This window comes from Muscardinus avellanarius (genome assembly GCF_963383645.1).
Source record: "Muscardinus avellanarius genome assembly, chromosome: 4".
NCBI classification, from domain to species: Eukaryota; Metazoa; Chordata; class Mammalia; order Rodentia; family Gliridae; genus Muscardinus; species Muscardinus avellanarius.
Genome location: NC_137789.1, coordinates 98,437,945 through 98,453,376, shown reverse-complemented (window position 1 = coordinate 98,453,376; position 15,432 = coordinate 98,437,945). Strand labels below are relative to the sequence as shown.

At 37.6% G+C, this 15,432-nt stretch overlaps 1 protein-coding gene across 5 annotated transcripts in view; it reads right to left on the bottom strand.

The window, feature by feature from the left end:
• Nucleotides 1-15,432, bottom strand: part of NRG3 (neuregulin 3) — a gene marked incomplete at both ends in the record, with an annotated part of 1,125,058 nt that overhangs the window by 30,481 nt on the left and 1,079,145 nt on the right. For all 5 annotated transcript variants that reach the window (XM_080695350.1, XM_080695353.1, XM_080695351.1 and 2 more), the window contains 2 exons: nucleotides 1,365-1,491; nucleotides 6,638-6,740. In XM_080695350.1, coding sequence (XP_080551476.1) covers nucleotides 1,365-1,491; nucleotides 6,638-6,740 — 230 coding nt within the window. The remainder of the gene's footprint in view (nucleotides 1-1,364; nucleotides 1,492-6,637; nucleotides 6,741-15,432) is intronic.

The window sequence follows — 15,432 nt, the reverse complement described above, 5'->3', positions numbered from 1 at the left end:
CCAGCTTGTTCTCCCTTTAAAAGCCTCAGTCACCTCTGTACATACTGAGTACAATTCAGTCAGGACCCTCTTTCCTATTGCAAGGACATATTTCTGATTAAAATCTCTTTCTATTGCTGCAACCGGTGTCCACTTTTGCTTATACTGGACAGGACCAGTTGTTGGGGAACTGAAACCCTCCAGCACTGTGGTTGTTTCTGGTGCTGGGATTATACTCATTAGAAATCACTGGAACAAGTATTCTCTCTGTTTCTGAAAAGAACAATCCCTGCACATTGCCACAAATGAAAGTTTAGCACAACTTTGCTGGAAAGCAATTTTTATTTATGAATTCTACATTAAATCATCTAAGTACATCTGTTATGTGCATCATAATGGCGACTTTGTAGGTAATGATTCTTAGAACCACAAATGATGTATAAATTCTCAGCGATTTAAGCATTTCAAGGGGCATAAATGTGTCCTGGGTGATTGCCTATTATACTCAAATGCTAGGTTTCTACAGTGGCCTTTGTGCCTTCATTTCATGCCTCTGAATCTGGAATCACAAGCTTATGAATTGCTAGCCGAGGAGGAACACTGCAGCATGTATTAGATAGTCTTCTCTACTCTTTAATTCAGTGTTTTGCAATACATCTCAGAAATTATTAGAACGAACTTACAAAGAATGTGGAAGGAAAGGAGTTTGCATTTGACTTCAGTCTTCCAGCAGCCATGCAGAGCTTGGTGTGAGATCTGAATCTGGGACTGTCTTTCACCTTTCACTCCCCTCATACCACTTAACTGGGAGAAGCCTGAACACAGCAAGAATTCTTTGGATGCCATGGATTTACTATTACTTTGCATTCTAGCTCTTTCTCTTATTCCTTTGTCTATGTGATGACTCTTCTGTTTGAAACCCAGCTGGAGCCTGTCTCTGTTGAGAGGCGGCCTCCAGGCCTGCAATCTCCTTTCCTCATTGACTTCCTCTCCTCCAGCCTCTGAGCACAGTCAACTAGCCCAGCTCACACTCTCAGTTCTAGATATGGTTGTACTTCTTCTTATCTATAAATTCACACATGACAGGAAACACTGTAACCCTGGTGCCAACCATTATCTCTGGCACAAAGAAAGGATTCAAACATGCTTACTGCTACCAGAATTTATTTGTATTACTAATTATAACCAGAGGCTGAGATTCTACTACCTTCTCTTTCATTGAATACATGGATCTATTCATGCATACGTGCACAAACATGAGCACAGAACTGCATGTTGATTTAAGTAAAAATCCATAAAGCACTGGAAAAATATAGAGATGTGATCACTCTCTCTGGCCTCTGGACTGTGGACTCAGATGTGGGCCATGTAGATGTGTAACTTACATTTTGCAGCTGGACGTGGCTCTTCATCAGGCTCTCTGACTTGGCCATTGTGCTGGAGGCTTTGAGACTGTAGTTTTTACCATTTTGTGATTCTTTCAGCTGCTCTTGGATGTGTTTAGCTTGTTTCCTGCAGGCATAAATACATGGATAAATATTTGCATATGTGTATGGTATTCTTAATTTTTAGCTTTTATTCATTCCCAGGCTGTTATTTGTCATTTGCTAAGGTTAGGTCAACTCTGTTAACACAGAGATCTCTCATTTTCAACCCCACCACACAAAATTTTTAATTTAGAGAAAACCTGGTTTTATCCATTTTCATCCAGGTATTCACAAATCAATGGTGCTCCAAAGGCAGACCGAAACACACTGTGTTGTCCTGTCCTCCATGGATACAAAAGGTCCCAAATACTAAATGCTCAGCTTTAAGAAACTGTAAATACTGTGAGAAGTAACTAGGAACAAATGAGGCTCCAGTCTGGTGGGCACATACACATGTTTGCAAAGACACCTTTATAATTACGCAGTCCCAGCATATGCCATTTATATTTATATGCCTGGCTCCCAATAACACAAATATGTGTGTTTACTTTCATAGTTCATTTATCATTACCAATAGCCCAAATAATAAAAGCAGAGTTAATATTTAAAGAGCTAATGATTACACAGACATGTGCCACATGTCACTGTAACTGCTTTACAAGTACCAACTCATTTAGTTTTTACAATAATTCTACATGATGAAGCAATAATGTTGTACCCATGCAGCAGATGAGGAGAAAGAAGTACAAAATAGTGATGTCACTTCTCCAGCATCACAGAGACAGCAAGTATACGACGTGGCCTCTGACCAACTGCTCTAGCTGTATGTTCTACACTCAGAACAGTCAAGGGGCTTGCATATGGTCCTTCAGGTTCCAATTGGGGAGAATGCCATCACTCTAAGGTTTTTGTACTCCAAGTAAAGGGCTCCTGCTTCTACTTGTGTCCTGATTGTTTTCTAGGTTATTCAGTGCAAACTGAATGGAGCAAACTGTTGATTGACTCTCTCCCAGGTGAGAGACAGTCCCAGAGTCAGTTCTCACACCAATTGTTTTGCTGGAGTTTTCCTTTCCTCCATGTTTCCTGTTAATAAAAAAAGTTATTGGTAATATCTCTCCTATATAGCTTCTCAGGGAAGCAATACTCTGAGTTCCTGGGCCATGTCATCACAGAGACAGACTGGGGTTTGAATCTAGGCTCTGCCTTGCATGAGTGTTATTCCCTTAATAACTACCTAAACTTCCCTGAGTCTCAGTTTACTCATCTGTAAATGGAGTTCGCAAGAGCTATCCCATCTTTAATGGATACCATGATAGCTCACTGTGAGAAGACACACACAGTGTTTAATTTCTTTTCATTATGCAGTAAGTTCAGTCTTGTGGGCAGAGGATGCTGGAAACATTAGAACATTGCCCAATGTCCAAAGAAAAAAAGAAAAGATTGTATTAAGTGTATCTCTTACAACTAAGTCACGGTATTTTCTAAAGGATTTGGAGGTTGTGAGCATCATTTGCCCCTTTGGAGGTTGTGAGCATCATTTGCCCCTTTGAACTTATAATACCACTGTGATGTAGCTGTTTGAATATTTCTTTTATCTTTTCAATTACTTGAGGAGCTTTTATCTCCTACACTCTAGGTTGTTTAGTTCAGTTGTAATAATTTATCTACATCCCAACAACAAGGTAGCCTATTGTTAAAAATAAGTTTATCCTAGGAGCATTAAGAAGCAGACTGAGGCCACAAAACCCTATAAGTGATTCATTCAAGAAGCAAAAGGGAAATCAGTAGGTTGTAGCCAAGTAAGCCATCTAGGAGCAGTAAAATATACTTGGCAAGAGCAAAGACCCAATAACTCTCCTAAGAGTTAAAATACTAGATATACTATCCTTTCTGTAATCCCATAATTTGTGGTCTGGAAAATACAAGTTTTGAAAAATTCTTCCATATAAAAGTATCTGACTGTATTTCCTGGATCCTTCTATAAGGTATGCTTTTCTTTATCTCATCTAACTCAGGCCCTAATCAGTAATATCCCAAGGTAAGTCATCTTTGATTTCAAGGCCTGCCTTCATCCTCTTGCCCATGGTAAGCACACAGATTTTTGTTCTTTCCTCCTCCCCCCAGCAAATGGGAACAAAAAGAATGTCCAGCCTTTCACCGTAATGCAAATAGCTTCCTCTTGACAACCACTGCTCTGGGGTGCATCCATATTATACCTGAAATGCTACTAGGCCAACAAACTTTATGGTTCACTGAGGTTTTAGTTTATTTTGCCCCATGCATTAATTAGAAAACAAAACATGATGCATGTTGTAGATTAGTAGACATCACAAGCCTGTTGTTTGGCAGTTTTCGTAGGGTCCCAGGTTGATTTCCTGAGAAAGCAGACCCTGGGATGGAGATGGAACACCAAACTTTGATTAGGGAGAACACTTGGTATCAATGCCTTGGATGTGAAGGAAAGACAAAGAGCAAGACTGGGCAGAGGAGAAGGAATGTGAGGCAGTCTCTGCAGAGATTCGTGATTCCAGTTGGAGAGGGCTTCTGTTTTTTATCATTGCTGTTTCCTCCTATTGAATTATTTTTGGTAAATATGTGACCTAGGCGGGCAGGCAGGAGGACCACATCCCAGTGAGTGCTCCTCCATCAGCTTGGTCCTTTGAGCCTCCTATGATGAACCTGGCATTGAGCAGTGTTTGCACTGAACGCCCTGGTCTCTTGCTGAGCCCTGGGAACAGATGTTGGTTTCAGAGCCCACTCGAGGCCCAAAGAGTAAGATTGACAGCCCTGAAGACAAAGTCCCCTAGGTATCCAGCTGTTCTCCATTTTTGGATTACCATAATCAGTCTTTTACTTAAATGTGGTACAACTAGAAATAACACTCTAAAAATAAATGATTAACTGCTTCTTCATAGCAATTTTTTATTGTTAAATATACTATTTCTTTTTTCATACATAGTTCTTACAAGGAGACCCTTCTAACACCCTGCCAGGTGTGATTATTCTTTGTGTACTCTGGTGTATGCTCTTAACTTTGTAGCAACCCAGCCTCTAAATCCTAGTGTGTTAAAAAAAATCCCAAAACATGGGTGTTAAAAATAGCAAGCCATCATTGAGGGCTTACTCTTATAAACACTATGCAGAGTCCTATACAGCATTATCCCATGAAATCCTTAACACAAGTATATAAGGTAGATATTATATTTTACAAAAAAAATGAAGCTGAAACATGATGAAATCTGTCCAGTAGTGTAACAACCAAGTGACAAACTGAAGATGGGACTCCAGCTGCACTGACTGGTGTAAAATTCTGACCATTAAACCACACACCCTTCCTGGAGAACAAAAGGTACTAGAGAATCCATTGGAGAAGGAAATCCTAATTCATTCTGAGCAGCTTTTTCTTTTTGCAGGAGGACATTATAAGTCAATATGGCACATTGATTTACAATATGGGAAATAAACTTAGTGTATAATTTCCTACCCATTTTCTTTGACACATTAATATTTTAAAGTAAATTTCAATAGTCTCTGCTATAGTTCAGGTCTGACATATCCTTCAAAGGCCCATGTAGTAAAGGCTTAGTGCCCATCTTAGGCCCATGTAGTAAAGGCTTAGTGCCCATCTTAGTGCTGTTGGGAGGAAGTGGAACCTTTAAGAGTGAGGCTTTAGTGGAAGTTCTTATGGTCACTGAGGGCATGCCCTCCAGCAGAGTAATGAGCCCTGCACCTTCCTCTTTTCTTTTTTTACATTTGTCCAGGAGGTAAACAAGCTTCCTCTGCCACTTGCTCCTGCTATGATGTACCGACTCATCTCAGGACCAAAAGCAATGGGATTGTGAATTGGAATTTATAAAACTCTGAGCCAAAATAAACCTTTCCTCTTGATATGTAGATTGTCTTTGGTATTTGTTATGGAAGAATAAAGTTGACTGATACGCTATCTGAAAAAAGTGGCAATAATGCAGCACTCAGATTGCTGTTTCACTTTGGAGCTATTATGTGAAAAATCTAGTGTGCCAGGAAAAAGTAAGTGGTTTAACTGTCATCATCTAGGAAATGTAACAGCTAATGAAATGTGGTATCCTGGATGGGGCCATGGAATATTAAAAAAAAAAGACTTTATGTAAGAAACTAAGAAAACCTGAAAAGATGAATTTTAAACACTATCAATTTATTATATTAATTCTAACAAGTATCTCATACAAATGTAAGACAATGCTAGGAGAAACTGGGTCTCTATAGTATCTTTATAAAAATTCTAAAATTGAAAACTACCCTGAAGTAGTTTATTTAAAATCATATTTACTAATTTTGTATTCATACCATGTTTTGTTATTTACTAAGTTATAATTATGGTTCTCTTTAAAAACTGACTTATACAACATTCAGACAGGTATTTATATCTGGAAATTGATCCATTTTTAGAAGTGCAAGTGGCTAGAAAAATATAGGTCCAATGAAAAGCAATTTCACACTGGCTTGGACTTCAGACAAACTCTAAAATCAAAATCGGAGCCAACTTTTAAGGCTCAAGAATCCACAAGGCTAATGTTTCTATCTGCATTCCTTACTTTAAGTGCAGATTACATCATTACCTTATATAACCCTACAGGAGTTGTTTAGGGAAAAATACAGACACAAACACATTTGTGTGTGTTGGGATAATATGCATATGTATGTATACTACTTTATTACTCACAAATAAGTACCTTCATCTGCAGGACGTCTAGTTTCTTGGCGAGTGATCTTTAAAGCACAAACCAGATATGCATACCAACTGGTGAATCAGTATGCATGTTTTAGTTTTTTGCATATTTGGCTAAAACCTTTATAAGGTAAGAATAGAATGAAAGGAAAACTGGCTTATCACAGTGGCTCTTTTTCAGGAAAGGGTAGATAATGGCTGATCACATTTAGATTTGCAGCTGAGACCCTCTCCATAGAGCAGAGTTTGCCCCTTAGTGTCAAGCAGACACACAGTCTTCAATGCAAGCTAGTAATCAACTAGTGCAATCAAAGGTAACTCCTCCTCTTCCATACATACATATGTTCATGTGCCCAAACATACTCACTGCAGTCTGCAAAAAGGTCTAACTCATTTGCAGATGGTTGATGGGCACATTTGACAAGGATCCTCCTGCTTGGAGCAGAGACTGAGAACATAAAGAAAGATAAACTGCTTTTTCTTTGAGAAGTAAACTTTTAACACTTGATAGAAATGGTCTTACTTGCTTTTGAAGTAGAACGCTGCACAGAACATGCCCACGATGACAATTCCAAAGATGATACATGAAATTGACAGCACCTGCCTTTGATAAACTTCTTCACTCTCTGTGAATTTGAAAAACAGAATTAGAATGGATGCTAGCAGGGAACTCAGCAACAATCTCCATCTCTGTACTCCTGAACTGGAAGGAGTCTTTCAAAGCCAACTTTTTTGTTCCTGTCATGAATAGGAAAAAACATGAAAAAGTTATTATGATTCAATTTCTTTGCCTAGTTCTATAAGATACCGGGTTGATATAATTTTTTTGCATCATTCTGGCTAAATTGAAGTCATACACAGATATCACAATTATCAATCTTATCATCAAAAGACATCCGATGACTTTAGGACACAACAGAGACATTTGATCTTGAAAGAGGTGGGGCCCAAATTAATGAGCTGGAGAATTATATACATGCCCATCTGAATTGTTCTGTGTCAGGTATGGCTTCCTATTTGGTTTTTGTGATGCTGATGCCTCTATATTTTCTGATTCTAATTTTATCCTTGACTATCTCCAATTCATCTTCCTACTACCTACTAAGATGCTTAACATCACTCCTGAATGAGACTTTTAATATGCATGCAAATATTTTATTCATGTACTCTAAGATCTCCTCACTACCAATGTACACAGTAGACCTCAGCGTGCATTACTCAAGTTGTATCTTACAGTTCTCAGCTCACAAAAATGAATTCAAAAATATACATTTACTTTTCAGCCACTACTATTTTATACACCTAGCTTCTTTTTAAAAATGTCTACTATAATAATTCTTCTCTCACCAAGAGCTTTGAAACCATAGATCTCAACCACCAATTTTTCTCTGTAAATTATCTTTCTCTTATCTGTAATTTTTTTATTCAAAAAGCACAGAGACCATAGAACATGACTACTGTTATCCACTCAGTTGAAAAAAAAAAACACACCTCTATCTGTATCCCTTCTCTTTCTATTTTATCCATTTGGTAAAATAACCATATGTGTATCTAAGAAACTGCCTTCCTATCTCACCTTGAGCAACTCAGAACTAGGCACTTAGGCAGACAGATATCAAGAAAGATTGATAGAGCCATATCTAGAACATACAAAGAACTTCAAATCTTAATACTAAAAAATAAAATAACCCAATCAGAAAATAGGCAGTTGGATTGAGCAGACATTTCAACAAAGAAGAAATACAAATGGCCAATAAATATATAAAAAATGGTCAATACCTTAGCAATCAAGGAAATATATAGCAAAACTACAGAGATTCCATCTAACTCCATTTAGAATGGCAATTGCCAAGAATACAGACAAATGTGCATGGTGGCACATGTTTGTAATCCTAGCATTTGGGAGGCTGAGATAGGAGGGTTGCAGTTCGTGGACAGCCTCAGACACTTAGGTCCTCTACAACTCAATGAGACCCAGTTTCAAAATAAAGAATAAAAAAAATCGGGCTTAGGGTGTAGCTTGGAGGTAGATTGCCCTGGGTTCCATTATCCAGTACCAAAAAAAAAAAAAAAAAGAATACAGACTACAGACAGTAATAAACACTGATGAGGATGTGGGTAAATATGAACGCTCATACACTGTTGGAAGGATTGCATATTAGTACAGCTGCTATGGAAATAGTTTGGAGGTTCCTCAGAAGACTGGGTGTGAAACCTCCATATTACTCAGCTATACCACTCTCAGGCATATTTCTAAAGGAAGTCAGAATATTATAGTGATACATTCACATCCATATTATAGCAACACAATTCACAATACCAAAGTATGAAACTAGCCTAGGGTGTCCATCAACAGATCAATGGATAAAGAAAATGTGGTATATACACATAATGGAACTTTACTCAGCCATAAAGAAGAACAAGGCTATGTCATCTGTAGGGAAGTAGATGGAATTAAAGTCTATTATGCTAAGTGGGATTAGCCGGTTTCAGAAAAAGAGTAATAAGTTATGTCTTATATTTGATAACAAGAGAGAAACTGGGAAACAAAATATTTCAAAGAAATGAGGACATATTTCAGTAGAATAGTGGAGGGGATTTGGATGAGGGTGTTGGGGAAGGAAAAGAAGAGATATGATAAAGGAAATAAATAGTTATAATAATTCTATATACATAGTGACACTATCCATTCAATACAAATTTCAATATTATGACTAGGGTAGAGGAGGGAGCAGGGCAGGATCTAGAGAGGAAACCACAGAGTACTGTGGCATGTATATTTCTATCACAGTAAACCTCAATATGATGTATGGTTATAATGTACCAATAAAAGTTTTTAAAAACTAAAGTGCTCAAGTAGACATCTGAGAGTCTCTGAAATCTCATCATCCTGCTTCCCTTGTTTCCTAATGATTATCCATTTCATCTCTACAAGGCTCAAACATATGACATGCCCTTTCTTCCCTACTAATAGATTATCCTCACATGTGCTAAGGAAAATGAAACCAATGGAGATGCTCTACCTAGATAACACCAAATACACTACTAACTGCACCTGCACCCTTTTCTGGTTAACATAAAGTAGTAAATTGCAAACTTTCCCAAACCTTAGAGTCACCTTGAAGACAAATGGAGGACAGATTGCCACCAGATTTCTCCTTGAGAGTTAGTGATTTAGTAGATCTGGAGTGAGCACACAACATGTGATTTTTATTTTTTATTTTTTGTCAATCCTGGAAATTGAAACCAGGCACATTCTACCTCCAAGCTATACTCCAAGCCCTTTTTCTTTGTTTGTTTGTTTCTGGTGGTACTGGGGTTCCTGGAAACCCTTCTACCTCTGGGCTACACTCCCAGACCTATTTTGTTATTTTTTTGGAAACAGGGTCTCTTAAGCCAGAGAAGCTGGCCTCGAACCCGCCTGATCCTCCTGTCTCCAACTTCCAAGCACGAGGATTACAAGCGTGCGCCACCATGCCTGGCTGTTTGTTTTGAAACAAGATTTCCATAGGTTGCTGAGAGTCTTGCTGTATTCCTGAGGCTGTGCTTCAACCTGTGATCCTACTGTTTCAGTCTCCCAAGTTCTAGGCTTATAGGCATGGGCCACTAAGCTCGGCAAGAACATGTGAATTTTAAAACATTTCCAGGTGATTCTGATGTTGCTGCTCTGGAAAACACAGGTTGAGAAGGAAGAGTTCTCAGAACATGAGTCCACCTATATATGAATCACCTGGGAAGATTTGACCTTTAAATGACAGTTATGGTATTGATCTTGGACCTTATAATATCAAAATCTTTCATTTAAATAAAATTTTAAGGAATTTCTCCTTCAAATTAAAATTACATAATCATTCAGTTAGAGCAAGTGCTATATTTATATCAAAGACTAGTTCATTTGGTTTCTATTTTCTCCAATCTTATTGGAATCTTCTCATTGCTGAAAATGAAAGGAAGGGAAAACAGCCAAATTATTCTATGATGCCAGCATTATATTGATATAAAAACAGACATAAATATGAAAAAATAAGCTGTACACAAATATCCCTCCTTGATATAAATGCAACACTCCTTTTTTCTTTTTCTTTTTCTTTTCTTTAATTATTGTTTGTAGTACTGGGGGTTTAACTCAGGGGCTTTTCTCCTCTTAGCTACACCCTCAGCCTTTTTTTTTTCTTTTTTTTTTTTTTTTGAGACAGGGTCTTGTTAAGTTGCTTACGCTGGCCTCAAATCTGCAATGCTTCTGTCTCAGCTTCCCAAGTACAAAATTATGAGTGTGCATCAATCATGCTTGGTTTAGATGCAAAAATTCTTAACAAAAATATGAAATCAAATCCAGCATGGTATAAAAATTTAGCACCTAATGACTAAGTAGAGTTTATACAACAAATGTAAGCTTCACATGGTTCATCATTTTAATATCCCAGAATATCTAATTACTATATCAAAGGTTTAAAGAATTTAAATGCTAGATTAACAAAATAAAATACCCATTCCTGACTAAAATTCTTAAAAGCATATATAGAGGGAATTTCTTCAACTTAATAATGAGGATTCAATCTCCAGGACCAAACAGATATATACACAAATACATACATATACATATTTATCACGAAAATGAAATGGTTTGTGATTAAAATTATGAATAAAATAATATGCACTTTCACAATTTCTATTCACTAATGTAGTGAAGGTTTAGTCAATGCAATTAACAAATGAAAATAAACTCATTCTGTTTGGGAAACTAAAAGAAAAAGTGTCTTTGCAGACAACATGGTCATCTATGCAAAAAAGTTGATATATCTACAGAAAAGCTAGCTTAACTATTGAGTAAGTTTAGCAAGTTTGCAGGTTACAAGGTTATAGGATAGAGGATAAAATATTAAAATCATATCTATTAAATATCTATCAATAAAAATTAAAACAAAAATCACAATAGTACTAGAACATGTGAAATAGATGAAGATAAATATGATAAAATGTACACAAAGCCTATTTGTGGAAAAGTTTGAAATAGTACTGAGGGAATTTAAGTGATATCTAAATAGAGACATATTTTCACATTTATGAATTAGAAAATTCAATATTAAGTTATCAATTCCCCCCAGGGTAACAGGTTGAGTACAATCTTTTGTAAGTGATGTGTGTTTGTATGTTACTAGGGATTAAATTCAGAGGCATTATTTATCTGAGCTATACTCCTGGTATTTTATTCTTTATTTTGGACACAGGGTCTTACTAAGTTGTGGAGGGCCTCACAAGTTGCTGAGGATTGCCATCAACCTACTCCTGAGTACTAGGATTACAAGTATGAGCCACCATGCCTGGCTTGAGTACAACCTTATTAAAAATCTTAGGACAAGCTGGACATGGTGGTGCATGCTTGAAATCTCAGCATCTAGGAGGTTGAGACAGGAGGATTGCAGTTTGCCTACAGTCTCAGCTGCTTAGTAAGGCCCTTCGCAATTCAGTGAGAACCTGTTTCAACATAAAGAATAAATAATAAGCCTACGGGTATAGCTCGGAGGTAGAATGTGTTCCATCCCCAGTACCGGAAAAAAAAAATACTCAGTACACACACACACACACACACACACACACACACACACCCCACACCGGAGATTGAATCCTCACATATATTAATAAATATATGTATATATGTAGTTATCATTTTTTTTGGAGGCACTGAGGTTTCTACCTCTGGGCTACACTCTCAGACTATTTTTATATTTTTATTTGGAAGCGGTCTCTTAAGCCGGCGCGGCTGGCTTCGAACCTGCGCGATCCTCCTGTCTCTGCCTCCTAAGCATGGGGATTACAAGCATGAGCCACCACTCCTGGCCTATAGTTATTTTTAAAGATTGTATTTACTCCATATTATACTTACAATGTCTCAAAGCTTTATTATAATCTAAAAAGTCCCACTTGGGAAGGCACCCTCCAACCTCCATCTTTTTCTCTAGCATGTCTAATATTTAATTCTTTAGAATATTGATATAGGTGGTTATCTTCTTCCTCTCTGGAATATTATACTCTTCTCTTTTAAATGGTTACTCATCTTTTTTACCTCAAAAAGTATTTTTGTCCCATGCAGAGGGTATCATGTACTATACTGTAAGCTCTGCTGGTTCAGGGGACCATATTTTCCACTGATTTATTCACCAGCTGGCCACTGCATTTCCAGCACCTACTGTAGATTTCTAACATCACTGACATGCTAAGACTTGTTACCTACATAAATAGACATTTAATGTCTGTACAGGGATTATCTTATTTAAGTTACATTAAATTAACTCTCACCCTAGACTATACTTAAGGTTTAGAATCTCTGCCCTTCTCCCCAAATCCTCCCAGGCTTCAAACATATCTTCTCTAAAGAGTTGAACAACTGCCACTGCCCTACTCATCCCTAACTCCACACCAGGCTCCTCCCATTGGGGGTTTCTCTTCCAACCCTGGACTTCTCTCTGTGACTCTCTACTCCCCAAATCCTCTTCATTGAAAAAGAACATCCATAAAGAAAATGGTGAAATCATCCAGGCACAGTAGCACATGCCTGTAGTCCCAGTACTTGGGAGTCTGAAATAAGATCTCAGGTTTGAGATCAGTCTTGGCAACTTGGTGACACCTCGCTTCAAAAGAGCAAATAAAATAGGATTGGGGATAGAGCTCAGAGGTAGAACATGCCTGGGTTCAACACACACATGTACACACATCACACACACACACACACACACACACACACACACACACATATGTGTGTGAAAATGGTGAAATCATTCTTTTTCAAAGCTGTAGAGGATGCCTCTGGCATGACCTGCCAGTAGATAGGTACTCTCACTTTTTACCTTTCATCTTTGATTGGTGGACTGTTCTCAACACTGGTATGCCTCTCAAATTTATGTTTTGCCTTGGCTCTATTTGGTGTGGCTGCCAATCCACAGCCAGCAAACTAGGCTGCAGATTGCCTCATTGACACAGAACTCCCTGCACCGTGACTTGCTGAGTTTCTTCCAAAGTGACCCCAGAAGCTTCCAGGGACAGGTGAAATGAGTCCATGACTTCAGCCTCCTCTGCCTACCAAGTCAATTGCAGTACTTCATTGTTAACTAGAATAATGGATATTAGACCCAAAAGAACCATATCAAAACCTACATGTGCAGAGCATAAATTCTAAGGCCTAATTTCTTTATTTTTCTGAGACCATATACTGTAGCCTCTTTAAATGTGATTGCATGATTATTTTTTCTGTTGAAGTGTATTACAAATGAATGTTTGAGAAGTGTCCTCTCTTCTCTCTCTTCTTAGGCTTAATTTACATTTTCAATGTGCTTATTATGGTGGGGATATCAGAACACATAAAATAATATCAGGACACATAAAGCAAATCTCAGAGAAATATCACATTATTCACATTTCTGAGTAAGTTGAGGAAGTGCTCACATGGCCTCAGAAGTCCTGGGTGGAATTTTAGAATTCGAAAGATTCAGATCAAAAGGCTACAAACTATGTCATGAAGACCTTGTTTGAGCAGACAACTATCTTTTAAAAATGTCATTCCTTCTATCTCACATTTGTAAACACATTAAATTTTCCAAGTGACCCTGGAAACAAATTGCTACACTAATTCCAAAGCATTTTATTTCATTTAAATGGAACAAACATGAATCACATATGACAATTCACCCCACCCTGCTTCTGCCAATAAAAAAAAATTTTGAAGATTACTCATGATAATGCCCACTTAAAAACAAGACAAAACAAAAATAAAACCATTCCCACTAAAATGAACGATTGATTTTCATGTAAAATCTATGTGGTATATTTCTTCCTATTTGAAGCTAGTCAGAAGTAGCCTGGGGAATGCAAAAAATCAATTCTGAGTTTAAATCATGAGTGAAATTAAAAGTGCAAGGACTGCGAGCGAATTTATAGACCCAGGTGTAACTTCAGTGATGGTGCCTTTGATTTTTGGTGTGTCACCCCAGAACTTGTAGGTGGCAAAGGGCCGGGTAGAAGGCTTTGCCTTCACTTCTATCTTGGCCACTTTTAATATGACTGACCACAGATGCATACCTTTAAAGCCTAAATTTCCTCACAGGCTTGAAAACAGTGATATCTCTCTCTCTCTCTCTCTCTCTCTCTCTCTCTCTCTCTCTCTCTCTCTGCCCATTTGAAAAGTTTAGTTTATTCATAATTTGGTAAGATATCTTCTTAAGATTTACACAGTTTTCTGGATTCGAGTCCAAGAAGAACTTAACAAAATGTGAAAATGGATGGAGCTTGATTAGGAGCAAGTGAAAGTCATTCGGAATCAGAATCCTAAGTAGAAAATGTAAGGGGATTAGAGACAGAAAGTGCCAGCTTCCAGGTCAAGTTCTACCATTTTTTGATATCGACAATTCTGGCAAGTTACAAGTCATTTAACTTCTTGTCCCTTTAGTTTCTCATCTATCAAATACGGATACCAATATCTTTGTTCAAAGATCCCTGGTGTTCTACATACTACCATCACTGTTTAACGTACAAAATCTGCTCAATAAATACTTTTTCCTTAATATTTTTAAAGGACAGAAGGAAGCACATTCTAAATTCTTGAAGATAATTGCCAACACCGCCGAAAAATGTGAAGCTTTATCAAGAATGATAAGAGAACCACTGGTGAAAGTGAAAGCTTTTCTGAGTTAAAAGAAATAACCACAGGAAGGAGAACCCTTGGGAAAATGTTCTAAGAGCCTCAGAAAAACAGGAATTTGTTAATCATTCAGTAGCCACACTCTATCCCTTAGAAGCCACAACTTCCTGTGGCCTGGGCCATGTGATACTCTGCAATCAGAGGGAGGAGACTTTTGTTATTGTTGCTCCATCAACCTTCTAGGGCAAGGTTTTTTATTTTTTTATTTTTTTTTTTCTCTCTAAATCAAGTGTATCTACAAGTGACCCTATTTGCTCTATATGTCCTTTCTTCTATTTTTTTTTTTTTCTCAGTACTGGAGATGGAACCCAGGGACAGTCTACCTCTGAGCTATACAGCAGCTCTATTTTTTATTCTTTACTTTGAAACAGGGTCTCACCGAGTTACAAAGGGCTTCATTAAGTAGCTGAAGCTGTACTCAAATCTTGATCCTCCTGTCTCAGTCTCCCAAATGCTGGGATTGCAAGTGTGTGCCACCATACCCAGCTTCTAAATGTCCTTGTTGAGAGAACTATACTACTTCTACTCACCTTTTAAATATGTTTCTAGTGCCAGCTGTATGCAGACACTATATTTGCATTCTATATTTTAAAACCCAGATTGTGAGATCATGTGTGTGTGTGTTT